Source organism: Dendrobates tinctorius, unplaced genomic scaffold (genome assembly GCF_039654945.1).
Source record: "Dendrobates tinctorius isolate UK_male_01 unplaced genomic scaffold, ASM3965494v1 ptg000015l, whole genome shotgun sequence".
NCBI lineage: Eukaryota > Metazoa > Chordata > Amphibia > Anura > Dendrobatidae > Dendrobates > Dendrobates tinctorius.
The window spans coordinates 54,707,402-54,727,793 of record NW_027361683.1 but is presented as its reverse complement, the minus strand read 5'-3'; the positions used below and the strand labels follow the sequence as shown (position 1 = coordinate 54,727,793).

The 20,392-nt window shown below is 43.0% G+C and overlaps 1 protein-coding gene across 10 annotated transcripts in view; it reads right to left on the bottom strand.

Moving 5' to 3' along the window:
• PUM1 (pumilio RNA binding family member 1) overlaps positions 1-20,392 on the bottom strand; it is a 224,883-nt gene that overhangs the window by 30,332 nt on the left and 174,159 nt on the right. For all 10 annotated transcript variants that reach the window (XM_073564452.1, XM_073564444.1, XM_073564418.1 and 7 more), the window contains exon 20: positions 8,072-8,193. In XM_073564452.1, coding sequence (XP_073420553.1) covers positions 8,072-8,193 — 122 coding nt within the window. The remainder of the gene's footprint in view (positions 1-8,071; positions 8,194-20,392) is intronic.

The window sequence follows — 20,392 nt, the reverse complement described above, 5'->3', positions numbered from 1 at the left end:
ATAAAAACCCGCCATAAATAGTAAATCAAACCCCCTGTTATCACCCCCTTAGTTAGGGAAAAATAATACATTTTTTTAATTTTATTTCCATTTTTTCCCATTGGGTTAGGGCTGAAATTAGGGTTAGGGTTGGAGTTAGAATTGGGGAGTTTCCACTGTTTGGGCACATCAGGTGCTCTCCAAATGCAACAAGACGTCTGATCTCAATTCCAGCCAATTCTGCGTTGAAAAAGTCAAATGGTGCTCCTTCCCTTCCAAGCTCTGCCATGTGCCCAAACAGTGTTTTACCCCCACATATTTGGTTTCAGCCTACTCAGGACAAATTGCACAATAACTTTTAGGGTCCTGTTACTCTTGGGAAAACAAAAATTGGGGGTGAAAATATTATTTGTGAAAAAAATATGATTTTTTAATTGTACGGCTGTACATTATAAACTTCTGTGAAGCCCTTGTGGGTTCAAAGTTCTCACCACATATCTAGATAAGTTCCTTGGGGGGTCTATTTTCCAAAATGGGGTTACTTGTGGGGGGGTTTCCACTGTTTAGGTACGTCAGGGGCTCGCCAAACGTGACATAGCGTCAGATCTGAAAAAAAAAATTTCTGTGAAGCACCTGAAGGGTTAATAAACTTCTTGAATATGGTTTTGAGCACCTTGAGGGGTGCAGTTTTTAGAATGGTGTCACTTTTGGGTAATTTCTATCATATAGACCCCTCAAAGTGACTTCAAATGTGATGTGGTCCGTAAAAATAAAATGGTGTTGCAAAAATGAGAAATCACTGGTCAACTTTTAACCCTTATAACTTCCTAACAAAAAAAAAATTTTGGTTCCAAAATTGTGCTGATGTAAAGTAAACATATGTGAAATGTTATTTATTAAGTTTTTTGTGTGCCATATCGCTTTGATTTAAGGGCATAAAAATTCAAAGTTGGAAAATTGCGAAATTTTCAAAATTTTCGCCAAATTTGCGTTTTTTTCACAAATAAACGCAAGTTATGTGAATTAAATTTTACCACTAACATGAAGTACAATATGTCACGAGAAAATGTCAATCACCAGGATCCATGGAAGCATTCCAGAGTTATTACCTCATAAAGGGACAGTGGTCAGCATTGTAAAAGATTGGCCAGGTCATGAATGTGCAAACTATCATCGTGATCAAAATAAACAAAATAGTACATAACCCCCCCGTTTATCACCCCCTTAGTTAGGCCAACATAACGAAATAAAGAAAATATTTTTTTTTTCAGTTTTCCATTAGGGTTAGGGCTAGGGTTGGGCTAGGGTTAGGGCGAACTAGGATTAGGGTTAGAATTAGGATTAGGGTTGGGATTAAAGTTAGGGTTGGGATTAGGGTTAGGGGTGTGTTGGGGGTTAGGGTTGGAGAAAGAATTGAGAGGTTTCCACTATTTACCAACTTTGGGGGTCTAAAAATAAAATCACTTTTGTGTAAATAAAAAAAAGACTATTTTCACGGCTCTGCGTTTATAAACTTCTGTGAAGCGCTTGGGGGTTCAAAGTGCTCACCATACATCTCGATAAGTTCCTTAGGGGGTCTAATTTCCAAAATGGGGTCACTTGTGGGGGGTTTCCACTGTTTAGGCCCATCAGGGGCTCTGCAAACGCAACATGACGCCCGGAGACCATTCCATCAAAGTCTGCATCCCAAAATGGCACTCCTTCCCTTCCGAGCTCTCCCATGCGACCAAACAGTGGTTCCCCCCCACATATGGGGTATCGGTGTACTCAGGACAAATCGCACAACAACTGTGGGGTATGATTTCTCCTGTTACCCTTGTAAAAATAAAAATTTGGGGGCGAAAAGATCATTTTTGTGGAAAAAAATGGATTTCTTATTTTCACGGCTCTACGTTATAAACTTCTGTGAAGCACTTGAAGGTTCAAAGTGCTCACCACACATCTAGATAAGTTCCTTAATGGGTCTAGTTTCCAAAATGGGGTCACTTGTTGGAGGTTTCCACTGTTTAGGCACATTAAGGGCTCTCCGAACGCAACATGGCATCCGATCTCAATTCCAGCCAATTCTGCGTTGAAAAAGTCAAACGGTGCTCCATCCCTTGCGAGCTCTGCCGTGTGCTGAAAACGTGGTTTACCCCCACATATGGGGTATCGGCGTATTCAGGAGAAATTGTACAACAAATTTTGTGGTTGATTTTCTCTTTTAACACTTGTGAAAATAAAAAAAATTGGTTCTGAAGTAAATTTTTTGCAAAAAAAAGTTACCGTATATACTCGAATATAAGCCGAGATTTTCAGACCGTTTTTTGGGCTGAAAGTCCCCCTCTCGGCTTATATTCGAGTCATACACACCGGGGGGTCGGAGGGGGTGTCAGGTCATACATACCCGTCCTGACGCTGTCGCTTGAGCCCCCAGCTTCTCCACGCTCTCTTCCTGCCTTCAGCGGTCACGTGGTACCGCTCATTAAAACTCATGAATATGCGCATATTCATGAGTTTTAATGAGCGGAATCACATGACCGCTGAACGCAGGAAGAGAGCGCGGAGAAGCTGGGGGCTCAAGCGACAGCGTCAGGACGGGTAAATATAGCGATACTCACCTGTCCTGCGTCCATGACTGCTTGCTGCTGTCTGTCATCGGTCAGTGACTTCAGACAGCAGAGGGCGCGGTGAAGTGATTAGTGCGCGCCGCGCCCCCTGCAGTCTGAACGTCACTGACCGATGACGTGGCAGATAGCGGTGAGCAGCCATGGACGCAGGACAGGTGAGTATCTGACACCCAGCGATGGAGAGGTGATTATGTCATTTTTTTTATTTTTACATGCAGCAGCAGCACATGGAGGAATAATCTAAGGAGCTTTTTATGGGGGCAGGATATGGGGGAACAATCTATGGAGCTTCTTAAGGGGGCAGCAAATGGGGGAACAATATGGAGCTTCGTATGGGGGCAGCATATGGGGGACTAATCTATGGAGCTTCTTATGGGGGCAGCATATGGGGGAACAATCTATGGAGCTTCTTATGGGGGCAGCATATGGGAGAATAATCTATGGAGCTTCTTCTGGGGACACCATATGGGGGAATAATCTATGGAGCATTTCCCACCCTAGGCTTATACTCGAGTCAATAAGTTTTCCCAGTTTTTTGTGGCAAAATTAGGGGGGGGGGGGGCTTATACTCGGGTCGGCTTATACTCGGGTCGGCTTATACTCGAGTATATAAGGTAACTGTTAATTTTTTCCTTCCACATTGCTTTAGTTCCTGTGAAGCACTTAAAGGGTTAATAAACTTCTTGAATGTGGTTTTGAGCACCTTGAGGGGTCTAGTTTTTAGAATGGTGCCACTGTTGGATATTTTCTGTCATGTACACCCCTCAAAATGACTTTAAATATATGGTCCCTAAAAAAAATGGTTTTGTAAATTTTGTTGTAAAAATGAGAAATCGCTGGTCAACTTTTAACCCTTATAACTTCCTAACAAGAAAATATTTTGCTTCCAAAATTGTGGTGATGTAAAGTAGACATGTGGGAAATGTTATTTATTAAGAAATGTTTGTGACACATCTCTCTGATTTAAGGGCATGATAATTCCAGAGTTATAACCTCATAAAGGGACAGTGGTCAGAATTGTAAAAATTGGCCTGGTCATTAAGCTGCAAACTGGCTCTGTCGCTAAGGGGTTAACATAAAAAAAAAAAAAAGAAATTACCGTATATACTCGAGTATAAGCAGAGATTTTCAGCCCATTTTTTAAGGCTGAAAGTGCCCCTCTCGGCTTATACTCGAGTCATATACCAGGGGACGGCGGGACACGGGGAGCACGGGTGTCAGAGATCATACCCCCTCCTGGCGCGGTCTCTGCAGCCCCCCTGGTCTCGGCGCCCCAGCTATTCCTGTGTTCAGTGGTCACGTGGTACTGCTCATTAACCCCTTCACTCCCGGAGCTTTTTTCGATTTTTGTTTATCGCTCCCCTTTTTTCCAGAGCCATAACTTTTTTATTTTTCCGTCAATATGGCCATGTGAGGGCTTACTTTTTGCAGGACGAGTTGTACTTTTAAACGACACCAATTAAAAATTCCAAGTGTGGTGAAATTGCAAAAAAGTGCAATCCCACACTTGTTTTTTGCTTGGCTTTTTTGCTAGGTTCACTAAATGCTAAATCTAACCTGCCATTAGGATTCTGCAGGTCATTACGAGTTCATAGACACCAAACATGTCTAGGTTCTCTTATCTAAGTGGTGAAAAAAAATTCCGTTTGCTACAAAAAAAAAAAAATTTGCGCCATTTTCTGAGACCCGTAGTGTCTCCATTTTTCATGATTTGGGGTCGGGAGAGGGCTTATTTTTTGCATGCCGGGCTGATGTTTTCAATGATACCACTTTTGTGCAAATAAGTTCTTTTGATCGCCCGTTATTCCATTTTAATGCAATGTTGCAACGACCAAAAAAACGTAATTCTGCCGTTTTGAATTTTTTTTTCTAGCTACGCTGTTTAGCGATCGGGTTAATGCCTTTTTTTATTGACAGATAGGGTAATTCTGAATGCGGCGATACCCAATATGTGTATGTGGGATTTTTTTATTGCTTTATTTTGATTGGGGCGTAAGGGGGGGTGATTTGAACTTTTAGTTTTTTTTTATTTTTAAACATTTTTTTTTTAATTTTTGGCATGTTTCAATATAGAAGCATGCACAACCCGATCGGCTCTGCTACATATGTGCAATGAGAATATCGCCCATATGTAGCAGATTTACTGCTGTGCTTTGAGCGCCAACCACCGGGGGGCGCTCAAAGCCATCTGCCTGGAAAAACCATAGAGGTCTCTATGAGACCTGTTGTTGTCCAGGCTACGTGACGCCGAGCCCCGATCACGTGACGGAGGTCAGCGATGAGCTCATTTACGGCCCTGCGGCCGGAAGTGCTATTAAAATGCCCGCTGTCAGCTTTGACAGCGGGATTTAACTAGTTAATAGGCGCGGGCGGACGGCGATTCTGCTCGCGTCTATTGCGGGCACATGTCAGCTGCTCATAACAGCTGACATGTCGCGACTTTGAGGTGGGCTCACCACTGGAGCCCACCTCAAAGCAGGGGGATCCTTACCGATGACGTACTATTCCGTCATTGGTAAGGAAGGGGTTAAAGTCATGAATATGCGCAAATTTATGACTTTGAGTGGTACCACGTGACCACTGAAACCTGGAAGCACTGCCGCGCCGAGACCATGGAAAAAGCAGGGGGGCTGCAGAGACTGTGCGCCAGGAGGGGGTGAGAATGACAGGGAGCAGTGCAAAATTCACCGGTCCCCATTCCACCGCCACGCGCCGCTCTGTCCTCCGCGTCCTCTGACTGTGACGTTCAGGTCAGTTAGCGCTCTCTGCTGAATGTCGCTGCAGGGACCCGGAAGACAGAGCGGCACGCGGCAGTGGAACGGGGACAGGTGAATATCGCCAGTGCTGGGGGCCTGAGCCAGCGGCGACACCGGCACCTGGCACACATAGCGCGCCGGTGTCCCAGCGTGCTCAGGACATCGGCACCTGGCCCCCAGCGATGGAGAGGGGAGTATGCCATTTTTTTTTATTGCAGCAGCAATATATGGGCCGTATTTACCTATGGAGCATCTTCTTGGGCCACCATTAACCCTTGTACAGCATTTTATGGGGGGTATTTATCTATGGAGCATCTTTTTGGACCACCATTAACCCTTGTGCAGCACCACCCTCGGCTTATACTTGAGTCCATAAGTTTTCCCAGTTTTTTGTGGCAAAATTAGGGGTCTCTGCTTATACTCGGGTTGGCATATACTCCAATTATTTGTGTAATTTCCTTACATTATAATAACAAAACCTGCTGAAAAGTGTTCTTTAACCCCTTAACGACCGCCGATACACCTTTTAACGGCGGTAATTAAGGGTACTTAAACCATAGCGCTGTGAATTCACGGCGCTGTGAAGTAAATAGCGCCCCCCAGTGTCAGATTTTCTCCGGGGTCTCAGCTGCAGGGGATAGCAGAGACCCCAGAGAACATGAATCGGGTCGGTTTTTACCGACCCCGCTTTTGCGATCGCCGTTATTAATCCTATAACGGCGACCGCAAAAAAAAACCCTGCGATTTTGCATTTAATTTCTCTTTCTTCTGATGTGATCGCACATTAGAGGAGAGAGAAATAGGGTCCCCGATCCCCCCCCCCCCCCGATACCTCTCCGTGGTTCAGGGTCCCCTCCCAGTGGTCCTGCGTCCCACCGGCGATCTCCGGTGGGCGCTGCCATCTTGGATCTGGAAAAAAAATGGCGGGCGCATGCGCAGTGTGCCCGCCGGGAATCTGCAGGCTCCGGCTGGCAGATTCCATTCATTCATTTTGATCACTATGATAAACTATCATAGTGATCAAAATAAAAACATAGTAAATAAACCCCCCCCCCCTCGTTTATCACCCCCTTAGTTATAGGCAAACATAATGAAATAAGGAAAATATATATTTTTTTCATTTTTCCATTAGGGTTAGAGCTAGGGTTAAGGTTAGAATTAGGGTTAGGGTGAATTAGGATTAGGGTTGGGATTAGGGTTAGGGGTGTGTTGGGGGTTAGGGTTGTAGCAAGAATAGAGGGGGTTTCCACTATTTACCAACTTTGGGGGTCTAAAAATTGGGGGCTAAAAAAAAAAATCATTTTTGTGGAAATAAAAAAGACTATTTTCACGGCTCTGCATTATAAACTTCTGTGAAGCACTTGCGGGTTCAAATTGCTCACCACACATCTAGATAAGCTCCTTAGGGGGTCTAGTTTCCAAAATAGGGTCACTTGTGGGGGTTTCCACTGTTTAGGTACATCAGGGGCTCTGCAAACGCAACATGACGCAGACCGTTCCATCAAAGTCTGCATTCCAAAATGGCACTCCTTCCCTTCCAAGCTCTCTCATGCACCCAAACAGTACAAATTGCACAAAAACTTGTGGTCAAATTTCTCCTGTTACCCTTAGGAAAAAAAAAATAGCGGGCTAAAAAATAATTTTTGAGGAAAAAGAAATGATTTTTAATTTTCACGGCTCTACGTTATAAACTACTGTGACGCACTTGAAGGTTCAAAGTGCTCACCACACATCTAGATAAGTTCCTTAAGGAGTCTAGTTTCCAAAATGGGGTCACTTGTTGGGGGTTTCCACTGTTTAGGAACATCAGCGGCTCTCCAAACGCAACATGGCATCTGATATCAATTTCAGCCAATTCTGCGTTGAAAAAGTCAAACGGTGCTCCTTCCCTTCCGAGCTCTGCCGTGCGCTGAAAAAGTGGTTTACCCCCACATATGGGGTATCGGCGTATTCAGGAGAAATTTCACAACAAATTTTGTGGTTTATTTTCTCTTTTAACACTTGGGAAAATAAAAAAAAAAATTGGTTCTGAAGTAAATTTTTTGCAAAAAAAAGTTAAATGTTAATTTTTTCCTTCCACATTGCTTTAGTTCCTGTGAAGCATGTAAAGGGTTAATAAACTTCTTGAATGTGGTTTTGAGCACCTTGAGGGGTCTAGTTTTTAGAACGGTGTCACTTTTGGGTATTTTCTGTCATGTACACCCCTCAAAATGACTTTAAATATGATGTGGTCCCTAAAAAAATGGTTTTGTAAATTTTGTTGTAAAAATGAGAAATCGCTGGTCAACTTTTAATCCTTATAACTTCCTAACAAAAAAAAATTTTGCTTCCAAAATTGTGCTGTTGTAAAGTAGACATGTGGAAAAAGTTATTTATTAAGAAATTTGTGTGACAGCTCTCTGATTTAAGGGCATAAAAATTTAAAATTGCAAAATTTTCGCCATATTTCCGTTTTTTTCATAAATAAGACATATCGAAGAAATTTTACCATTAACATGAAATAAAATATGTCACAAAACAACAATCTCAGAATCAGCGGGATCCATTAAAGCGTTCCAGAGTTATAACCTCATAAAGAGACAGTGGTCAGAATTGTAAAAATTGGCCAGGTCATTAAGCTGCAAACTGGCTCTATCACTAAGGGGTTAAAGAGGGCATACACAAAACTTGAAATGGATACAAAAACATTTGTAAAATGATGATACTTAATTCTAAGGGAAAACACACCTAGCAAACTTGTGCTGACTCAGAACCAAGACATTGCCCCGAATCTCTGCAACAATTTTACTCTTGTCTTCAGGCCGGCCATGTTCTAGAACATGCTGAATGACATAGTTTCCATATTGATCCTGCAAAACAAAATTAAAGGAACAGGCAAAATTAGAAACAAAGGAAATATAAGCATTCAGTACAGGAAGTGCACCTATCAGGATAAAAGGTTAGGTAAGTAGACTGTGGGTTAAAAGAAAAAAAATAACCAAAATTAAATGCGGTCCTTTATAATATTTATAGTTATTATTAATAACACACATACAGTGGGAAACATAAGTATTTGATACACTGCCGATTTTGCAGGTTTTCCCACCTACAAAGAATGGAGAGGTCTGTAATATTGATCTTAGGAATACTTTAACTGTGAGAGACAAAATCTAAAGATAAAAAACTGAAAATCAAATTGGATGATTGTTACATAACTAAATGGCATTTTATTGCATGAAGTATTTGATCACCTACCAACCAACAAGAATTCTGGCTCTCACATACCTGTTAGTTTTTCTATAAGAAGTCCTCCTTCTCTGCACTCATTACCTGTATTAATTGCAGCTGTTTGAACTTGTTACTTGTATAAAAGACACCTGTTCACACACAATCACACTCCAACATCTCCACCATGGCCAAGACTAAAGAGCTGTCTAAGGACACCAGGGACAAAATTCTAGTCCTGCACAAGACTGGGATTGGCTACAGGACAATAGGCAAGCAGCTTGGTGAGGAGGCAACAACTGTTGGCATAATTATTAGAAAATAGAAGTAACACAAGATCACTGTCAAGGTCAGGAATCAGCCCAGAACTATATGGGAGGACCTGATCGAGGACCTGATCAATGACCTGAAGAGAGCTGGGACCACAGTGTCCAGCACTACCGTTAGTAACACATTATGCAGTCATGGATTAAAATCCAGCATGTAACGCAAAATCCCCCTGCTCAGGCCAGCACATGTTCAGGCCAGTTTGAAGTTCACCAATTACCATCTGAATGACCCAGAGTTGGCATGGGAGAAGTCATGTGGTCAGATGAGGCCAAAATAGAACTTTTTGGTATCTACTCCACTTGCCGTATTTGGAGGAAGAAGGAGTACCACCCCAAGAACACAGTCCCAACCATGAAGCATGGTGGGGGAAATATACCTTGTGGGTGTTTCTCTGCAAAGGGCACAGGACAATTGCACTGTATTGAAGGGAGGATAGATGAGGTCATATATGGGTCTTCAGCATGACAATGACCCAAAACAAACAACTAAGCAACTATAGGGTGGCTCTATAAGAAGCATTTCAAGGTCCTGGAGTAACCTAGCCAGTCTCCAGACCTGAACCCAATAGAACATCTTTGGAGGGAGCGGAAATTCAATATTGCCCAGTGACAGCCCTGAAACCTGTAAAATCTGGGGAAGATCTGTAGGGAGTGGGCTAAAATCCTTGCTGCAGTGTGTGCAAACTTGGTCAGAACTACAGGAAATGTCCGACCTCTGTAATTGCAAACAAAGGTTTCTGTAACAAATATTAAGTTCTAAAATAATCAGAAAACAGACAAGCTCTTACTTAATCGTAAATGAGGTTATGTCCTCAGCTGCTGGGGTCAAGTGAGGGGAGGTGTCGGCCCAAAGGTAGAATGTATACAGATATGACCCGCGCTAAAGGAAACCACAAAGCACCGAAACTGTGGCTGAACTAGCCTGAAAGCAGGGTGATGGATACCCCCTATGGGTATATTCTGACAGCCAAAGAGCAGTGCACTTTCAGTCATTGTACTTTTATCTACCACTGCTCATTGGCTGTCAGCATATACCCATAGGGGGTATCCATCACCCTGCTTTCAGGCTGGTTCAGCCACCGTTTCAGTACTTTGTGGTTTCCTTTAGCGCGGGTCATCAATAATAATAAATGCGCTAAGCAGCTTCCAGGTTGTAACAACTTCCGTCCAGTTGTAACTGGTGACGTCACCGCACACCCCTTGCCATGTTAACCCTCAACACACCACACCTCCTCACACACTCCTCTCACCTTTCACCATCTCCACTCACGTCCCCCCCCTTTCACGCCACATACGACCCTTTCTCTCACTCCTTCTCTCATACTCACGCCGTCATCGCCGCTGCTCCACGATCCCCGACAACTTCTTCCGCCGGCGCCATCCTGGATCCAGACGTTGTCCACGCCGGCTACATGTTCTTGCGGCGACGCCATCTTGAGTATCGTGAAATCCCGCGATACTCAAGATGGCATCGCCGCAAGAACATGTCGCCGGCGTGGACGATGTCGGGATCCAAAATGGAGTCTGTGAAATCTCGCGAGATTTCGCCGACGCCATTTTGGATCCCGACATCGTCCTCGCGATATTTCACCGACTCCATTTTGGATCCCGACGTCGCCCACGCCGGCGACATGTTCTTGCGGCGACGCCATCTTGAGTATCGCGGGATTTCACGATACTCAAGATGGCGTCGCCGCAAGAACATGTCGCCGGCGTGGACGACGTCTGGATCCAGGATGGCACCGGCGGAAGATGATGTCGGGGATCGTGAAGCAGCGGCGATGACGGCGTGAGTATGAGAGACGGAGTTAGAGAAAGGGTCGTATGTGGAGTGAAAGAGTGAGTGGACATAGTGAAAGGTGAGAGGAGTGTGTGTTGAGGAGGTGTGTGTTGAGGGTTAACATGGCAAGAGGTGTGTCACTATCCTCCCGATGCGATAGCATCGGGCCTTAATCTAGTATCTGTATAAATATTAAGTTCTGTTTTCTATTGCATCAAATACTTAAATCATGCAAAAAAAAAAGCAATTTATTTAATAACCCCTTTAAGACATTAGACGTACTATTCCGTCCATGTGACCTGGGACCTAAGTCCCAAGGACGGTATAGTACGTCCAGCGCGATCAGCGGCGTTCACGGGGGGGAGCGCCACTGATCGCGGCCGGGTGTCAGCTGATTATTACAGCTGACACCTGGCACTATGTGTCAGGGGCGGTAACGGACTGCCCCCGGCACATTAACCCCTGGCACACTGCGATCAAACATGATCGCAGTGAACTGGGGGCATAGGAGAGAAGCGAGCAGGGAGGGGTCTCCCTCCGTGCTTCCCTGCGACCCCAGGAGCAGCGCGATGTGCTGCGTCACTTCGAGGGTCTCCTCTCTGCAGGCCCTCGGATTTAATATGGCCGCAGGGGCCAGCAGAGAGGCGGCTTCCACAGTGCCTGCTGAGAGCAGGTACGAGGAAGCCTGCAGCAGCGCCTGTCAGATCGCTGATCTGACAGAATGCTGTCTAAACTGTCAGATCAGCGATCTGACACCTTTATAGTGATGTCCCCCCCTCCCCCCCGGGACAATATAATATAAGTTAAAAAAAATAAATAAAAAAAAATAGTGTAAAAATAATTTATAAAAAAATCCCCAATAAATTTTTTTTTGTAAATAAAAAAAAGATAAAAATGCACATTTAGTATCGCCACGTCCGTAACGACCTGCACTATAAAACTGTCCCACTAGTTAACCCCTTTAAAAAAACACAGCAAAAAACAATGCTATATCATACCGCCGAACAAAAAGTGCAATAATGCGCGATCAGACGAATATGAATTAACATGGTACCGCTGAAAACGTCATCTTGTCCCGCAAAAGATGAGCCGCCATACAGCGTCATCAGCAAAAAAATAAAAAGTTATAGCTCGCAGAAAAAAAAAAATCGATAAAATAATTTTTTTTTTTGATAAAATGGTTTTCATTGCATAAAAGCGCCAAAACAAAAAAAAACCACATAAAATAAGGTATCGCTGTAATCGTACTAACCGGAAGAATAAAACCGCTTTATGAATTTTACCACACGCGGAACGGTGTACACACATCCCCCAAAAGAAATTCATGAAATGCTGGTTTTTGTTCATTTTGCGTCTCAAAAATCGGAATAAAAAGCGATCAAAAAATGTCACGTGCCCGAACATGATACCAATAAAACAGTCAACTCGTACCGCAAAAACTAAGACCTCACATGACTCGGTGGGTCAAAATATGGAAAAATCATTTATAGCTCTCAAAATGTGGTGATGCAAAAACTTTTTTTTTTACAATGAAAAGAGTCTTTTAACATGTGACCGTTGCCAAACATAAAAACCCGCCATAAATAGGGAAAAATAATAAAATCTAAAAAAAAAAAAAATGTATTTATTTCCATCATCCCATTAGTCTTGGGGTTAGGGCTAGAGTTAGGGTAAGGCTGTGTGCACACGATGCAGATTCTGCTGCGCAGATTTGGCTAAATCCGCAGGTCAAATGACCTGCGATTTACCTGTGGATTTAGTGCGGATTAGCCTGCAGTTTTCCCCTGCGTTTTGACACCTGGTTATGGAGCAGGTGTCAAACCGCTGCGGATTCCGCACAAAGAAGTGACATGCTGCGGATCTAAAACCGCAGCAAATCTGTGTGGAAAAATCTGCAGCATGTGCACTGCGTTTTTCATTTGCCATTGAATATAAAGATACTGTACAACGCAGCAGAAACTGCTGCGGATCCGCAGGGCCAAATCCGCTGCGGATCCGCAGCAAATCCGCAATGTGTGCACACATCCTTAGGCTTAGGGCTAGGGTTATGGCTGAGATTAGGGTTAGGGGTGTGTTGGGGTAAGGGTTGAAGTTAGAATTGGGGGGTTTCCACTGTTTCGGCACAACAGGGCTCTCCAAACGCAACATGGCGTCTGATCTCAATTCAAGCCAATTCTGCGTTCAAAAAGTCAAAAGGTGCTCCTTCCCTTCCAAGCTCTGCCATGTGCCCAAACAGTGGTTTACCCCCACATATGGGGTATCAGCCTACTCAGGACAAATTGCAAAACAAATTTTGGGGTCCAATTTCTCTTATTACCCTTGGGAAAACAAAAAATTGGGGGCAAAAATATCATTTTTGTGGAAAAAAAATATGATTTTTTATTTTTATGACTCTACGTTATAAACTTCTGTGAAGCACTTGGGGGTTCAAAGTGCTCACCACACATCTAGATAAGTTCTTTGGGGGTCTAGTTTCCAAAATGGGGTCACTTGTGGGGGGTTTCCACAGTTTAGGCACATCAGGGGCTCTCCAAAGGCAACATGACACCCACAGACCATTCCATCAAGGTCTGCATTCCAAAACATCACTACTTCCCTTCCGAGCCCCGACGTGTGCCCATACAGTAGTTTTCTCCCACATATGGAATATCAGCGTACTCAGGACAAATTGGACAACAACTTTTGGGGTCCAATTTATGCTGTTAGCCTCGGTAAAATAAAAAAATTTGGGACGAAAAAATATGATTTTTATTTTCACGCCCGGGCGTTATAAACTTCTGTGAAGCACTTGGGGTTCAAAGTGTTCACCACCACACATCTATATAAGTTCCTTGAGGGGGGGTCTAGTTTCCAAAATGGGGTTATTTGTGGGGGGTTTCCACTGTTTTGGCTCATCAGAGGCTTTCCAAACACGACATGGCGTCCGATCTCAATTCCAGCCAAAAAAGTCAATTGGCGATGCTTCCCTTACGAGCTCTGCCATGCGCCCAAATAGTTGTTTACCCCCACATATGGGGTATAAGAGTACTCATGATAAATTGCACAATAATTATTGGGGTCCTGTTACCCTTGGGGAAATAAAAATTGGGGGTGAAAAGATAATTTTTCTGGAAAAAATATGATTTCTTAATTGTGGAAAAAATATGATTTTTTAATTGTACGGCTGTATGTTATAAACCTCTGTGAAGCCACTGTGAGTTCAAAGTTCTCACCACATATCTAGATAAGTTTCTTGGGGGGTCTAGTTTCCAAAATGGGGTCACTTGTGGGGGGTTTCCACTGTTTAGGCACATCAGGGGCTCTCCAAACGTGACATGGTCTCAATTCCAGCCAATTTTGCGCTGAAAAAGTCAAATGGCGCTCCTTCCCTTCCATACTCTGCCATGCGCCGAAACAGTGGTTCCCCCCCACATATCAGGTATCAGCATACTCAGGACAAATTGCACAATAACTTTTGCAGTCCAATTTCTCCTGTTACCCTTGGTACAGTAAAAAAAAAATGGACCTGAAGTAATTTTTCTGCAAAGAAAAGTTAAATGTTCATTTTTTTTTTTAAACATGAAGCACTTGAAGGGTTAATAAACTTCTTGAATGTGGTTTTGATCACCTTGAAGAGTGCGGTTTTCAGAACGGAGTCACCTTTGGGTATTTTCTATCATATAGACCCCTCAAAGTGACTTTAAATGTGATCCCTAAAAAAAAAAAAAAAAAAAAAAAAAAAATGGTGTTGCAAAAATGAGAGATTGATGGTTAACTTTTAGCCCTTATAACTTCCTAACAAAAAAACAAAATTTTGGTTCCCAAATTGTGTTGATGTAAAGTAAACATGTGGGAAATATTATTTATTAAGTTTTTTGTGTGCCGTATCTCTGTGATTTAAGGGCATAAAAATTCAAAGTTGGAAAATTGCAAAATTTTCACCAAATTTCCTTTTTTACAAATAAACGCAAGTTATATGAATGAAATTTTACCACTAACATGAAGTACAATATGTCACGATAAAAAAATCTCAGAATCCATGGGATAGTTTGCCAAGTTGGCAGATGAGGGGCGTGTTAGTGCAGGAGTAGCACTGCTGCAGCAAGGCATGTCCTCTGAAAGCCGGAGGAGTGTCTGCTCCAGCAAGGGGGGAAATAGGAGAGCAGGGCAGGCCAGACAGGTTCTGGTAGTGGGAGACTCAATTATTAGGGGAACAGATAGGGGCAATCTGTCACAAAGACAGGGATCGTCGAACGGTGTGCTGCCTACCTGGCGCTCGAGTCCGACACATCGCTGATCGGGTTGACAGATTACTGGGAGGGGCTGGTGAGGATCCAGCGGTCATGGTGCACGTTGGCACAAATGACAAAGTTAGAGGTAGGTGGAAGGTCCTTAAAGATGATTTCAGGGAATTAGGCTGTAAGCTTAAAGCAAGGACCTCCAAGGTGGTATTTTCGGAAATACTTCCTGTACCACGTGCCACGCCAGAGAGGCAGCGGGAGATTAGGGAGGTTAATAAGTGGCTCAGGAATTGGTGTAGGAAGGAGGGGTTTGGGTTCCTGCAGAACTGGGCCGACTTCTCAGTTGGCTACAGGCTCTACGCTAGGGACGGGTTGCACCTCAATGGGGAGGGTGCAGCAGTGCTGGGGGAGAAAATGGCTAGAAGGATGGAGGAGTGTTTAAACTAGGGACGAGGGGGGAGGGTATTCCTTTTATAGGAGGGGAAGACAGTGCAGCTAGAGACCTGGGCACAAATAATGAAATTGGGGGTGGGGGTGGCATGGGGGGTGGGGTTAGAACAGTTAATAATTTAAGAAAGAATAGAGGTACAGAGAGATACATAAAGTGCATGTATACTAATGCCAGAAGCCTCGCCAACAAGATGGAGGAATTGGAGTTAATGTTGTTGGAGCATAATTATGATGGTGGGGATATCTGAGACATGGCTGGACGAGAGCCATGACTGGGCTGTTAATGTACAGGGCTATAGTCTGTTCAGAAATGACCGTACTAATAAACGAGGGGGAGGCGTGTGTTTATATGTAAAATCATCCTTAAAACCCATCCTTCGTGATAATATACAGTGGGGAAAAAAAGTATTTAGTCAGTCAGCAATAGTGCAAGTTCCACCACTTAAAAAGATGAGAGGCGTCTGTAATTTACATCATAGGTAGATCTCAACTATGGGAGACAAACTGAGAAAAAAAAATCCAGAAAATCACATTGTCTGTTTTTTTTTCATTTTATTTGCATATTATGGTGGAAAATAAGTATTTGGTCAGAAACAAGCAATCAAGATTTCTGGCTCTCACAGACCTGTAACTTCTTCTTTAAGAGTCTCCTCTTTCCTCCACTCATTACCTGTAGTAATGGCACCTGTTTAAACTTGTTATCAGTATAAAAAGACACCTGTGCACACCCTCAAACAGTCTGACTCCAAACTCCACTATGGTGAAGACCAAAGAGCTGTCAAAGGACACCAGAAACAAAATTGTAGCCCTGCACCAGGCTGGGAAGACTGAATCTGCAATAGCCAACCAGCTTGGAGAGAAGAAATCAACTGTGGGAGCAATAATTAGAAAATGGAAGACATACAAGACCACTGATAATCTCCCTCGATCTGGTGCTCCACTCAAAATCCCACCCCGTGGGGTCAGAATGATCACAAGAATGGTGAGCAAAAATCCCAGAACCACGCGGGGGGACCTAGTGAATGAACTGCAGAGAGCTGGGACCAATGCAACAAGGCCTACCATAAGTAACACACTACGCCACCATGGACTTAGATCCTGCAGTGCCAGACGTGTCCCACTGCTTAAGCCTGTACATGTCCGGGCCTGTCTAAAGTTTGCTAGAGAGCATTTGGATGATCCAGAGGAGTTTTGGGAGAATGTCCTATGGTCTGATGAAACCAAACTGGAACTGTTTGGTAGAAACACAACTTGTCATGTTTGGAGGAAAAAGAATACTGAGTTGCATCCATCAAACACCATACCTACTGTAAAGCATGGTGGTGGAAACATCATGCTTTGGGGCTGTTTCTCTGCAAAGGGGCCAGGACGACTGATCCGGGTACATGAAAGAATGAATGGGGCCATGTATCGTGAGATTTTGAGTGCAAACCTCCTTCCATCAGCAAGGGCATTGAAGATGAAACGTGGCTGGGTCTTTCAACATGACAATGATCCAAAGCACACAGCCAGGGTAACGAAGGAGTGGCTTCGTAAGAAGCATTTCAAGGTCCTGGAGTGGCCTAGCCAGTCTCCAGATCTCAACCCTATAGAAAACCTTTGGAGGGAGTTGAAAGTCCGTGTTGCCAAGCGAAAAGCCAAAAACATCACTGCTCTAGAGGAGATCTGCATGGAGGAATGGGCCAACATACCAACAACAGTGTGTGGCAACCTTGTGAAGACTTACAGAAAACGTTTGACATCTGTCATTGCCAACAAAGGATATATTACAAAGTATTGAGATGAAATTTTGTTTCTGACCAAATACTTATTTTCCACCATAATATGCAAATAAAATGGAAAAAAAACCAGACAATGTGATTTTCTGGATTTTTTTTTCTCAGTTTGTCTCCCATAGTTGAGGTCTACCTATGATGTAAATTACAGACGCCTCTCATCTTTTTAAGTGGTGGAACTTGCACTATTGCTGACTGACTAAATACTTTTTTTCCCCACTGTATATGAATCTAATGAAAATGTAGAGTCACTGTGGGTAGAGATAAGGGGAGGGGGGAAAAATAATAAATTACTGATAGGGGTTTGTTATAGGTCTCCAAAAATAATGGAAGCAACAGAGAATATCCTTATAAAGCAAATAGATGAAGCTGCGACTCAAGGAGAAGTCATTATTATGGGGGACTTCAACTACCCTGAAATACATTGGGGAACCGAAACCTGCAGTTCCAGCAAAGGTAATAGGTTTTTGACAACTATGAGAGACAATTACCTTTCACAACTGGATCAGGACCCAACAAGAGGGGGGGCACTGCTAGACCTAATATTATCCAACAGGCCAGACCGCATATCAAATGTAAGGGTTGGGGGTCACTTGGGTAATAGTGATCACAAATTAATAAGTTTTCATGTATCCTTTAATAAGATGTGTAGTAGAGGGGTTACAAGGACACTAAACTTCAGGAAAGCAAATTTCCAACGGATGAGAGATGATCTTGGTGCAATTAACTGGGACGATATCCTGAGACATAAAAATACACAAAGAAAATGGGAGACGTTTATTAGCATTCTGAATAGGACCTGTGCACAATATATACCGTATGGGAATAAACATGCTAGAAATAGGAGGAAACCACTATGGCTAAATAGAGCTGTAAGGGGTGCAATAAGAGATAAAAATAAAGCATTTAAAGAATTAAAGCAAGTAGGTAGTGATGAGGCATTAACTAAATACAGAAAATTAAATAAATTCTGTAAAAAGCAAATCAAAACAGCAAAGATTGAGACAGAGAGACTCATTGCCAGAGAAAGTAAAAATAATCCCAAAATATTCTTTAACTACATTAATAGTAAGAAGCTAAAAAATGATAATGTTGGCCCCCTTAAAAATAGTCTGGGTGAAATGGTGGAGGAGGATGAGGAAAAAGCCAATATGCTAAATGACTTTTTTTCGACAGTGTTTACACAAGAAAATCCCATGACGGATAACATGATCAGGGATAAAAATTGTCCATTAAATGTCACCTGCTTAACCCAGCAGGAAGTACGGCGGCGTCTAAAAATCACTAATCCCCGGGCCCGGATGGGATACACCCCCGAGTACTGCAGGAATTAAGCACAGTCATAGATAGACCATTATTTTTAATCTTTAAAGATTCCATAATAACAGGGTCTGTACCACAGGACTGGCGTATAGCAAATGTGGTGCCAATATTCAAAAAGGGGACAAAAACTGAACTTGGAAATTATAGGCCAGTGAGTTTTAACTTCAACTGTGGGTAAAATCCTGGAGGGTTTTCTAAGAGATACTATACTGGAGTATCTGGAGAAGAATAAACTTATGACCCAATATCAACATGGGTTTACAAGGGACCATTCCTGTCAGACTAATCTGATAAGCTTTTATGAAGAGGTAAGTTCCGGACTGGACCAAGGGAATGCAGTGGACGTGGTGTACATGGACTTTTCAAAAGCTTTTGATACGGTGCCACACAAAAGGTTGATACATAAAATGAGAACAATGGGGATAGGGGAAAATATGTGTAGGTGGGTTAAGAGCTGGCTCAGGGATAGGAAACAAAGGGTGGTTATTAATGGAGCACACTCGGACTGGGTCACAGTTAGCAGTGGGGTACCACAGGGGTCAGTTTTGGGCCCGCTTCTTTTTAACATATTTATTAATGACCTCGTAAGGGGCATAGAGAGTAGAATTTCAATATTTGCAGATGACACTAAACTCTGCAGGGTAATCAATACAGCGGAGGACAATTTTATATTACAGGAGGATTTATGTAAACTAGAAGCTTGGGCTGATAAATGGCAAATGAGCTTTAATGGGGATAAATGTAAGGTCATGCACTTGGGTAGAACGAACAAGATGTATAATTATGTGCTTAATTGTAAAACACTGGGCAAAACAGTCACTGAAAAAGACCTGGGTGTATGGGTGGACGACAAACTCACATTTAGTGGCCAGTGTCAGGTAGCTGCTGCAAAGGCAAATAAAATAATGGGATGCATTAAAAGAGGCATAGATGCTCAGGAGGAGAACATAATTTTACCTCTATATAAGTCACTAGTGCGACCACACTTAGAATACTGTGTACAGTTCTGGTCTCCGGTGTATAAGAAAGACATAGCTGAACTGGAGCGGGTGCAGAGAAGAGCGACCAAGGTTATTAGGGAACTGGGGGGTCTGCAATACCAAGACAGGTTATTACACTTGGGGTTATTTAGTTTGGAGAATCGAAGGCTTAGGGGTGATCTTATTACAATGTATAAATATATGCGGGGACAATACCAAGACCTTTCTAATGATCTTTTTTACTCTTAGACCTGTGACAGGGACAAGTGGGCATCCTCTACGTCTGGAGGAAAGAAGGTTTAAGCATACTCACAGACGCGGATTCTTTACTGTAAGAGCAGTGAGACTATGGAACTCTCTGCCATATGATGTTGTGATGAGTGATTCCCTACTAAAATTTAAGAAGGGACTGGATGCCTTTCTTGAAAAGTATAATATTACAGGGTATATACACTAGTTTCCTTAATATTGCGTTGATCCAGGGAGCTAGTCTGATTGCCGTATGTGGAGTCGGGAAATAATTTTTTTCTCCAATGTGAAGCTTACTGTTTGCCACATGGGTTTTTTTTGCCTTCCTCTGGATCAACATGTTAGGGCAAGTTAGGATAGGATATGGGTTGAACTAGATGGACTTAAAGTCTTCCTTCAACCTTAATAACTATGTTACTATGAAATGGTTGAGGAGGTAAAAGTGGCTGGGACCCTAGGAGGTAGCGACCATGCTATTTTAGAATTTTGGATAACTAGAGGAGGAAGACCTGTGAAGACTCAGACGTCAAGGTTAGATTTCAGAAAGGCAGATTTTAAGGGATTCAGAAAGACAATTGGAGGGATCCAATGGCTGGATATCCTTAAAGACAAATATGTTCAGGAAGGATGGGAAATCTTGAAAAATGAAAGTCTCAAAGCACAATTGTTAACAATTCCGAAAAGAGGGAAGAATAGGAAGCATTTAAGGAAACCAGGATGGATTAACACAGAACTTAA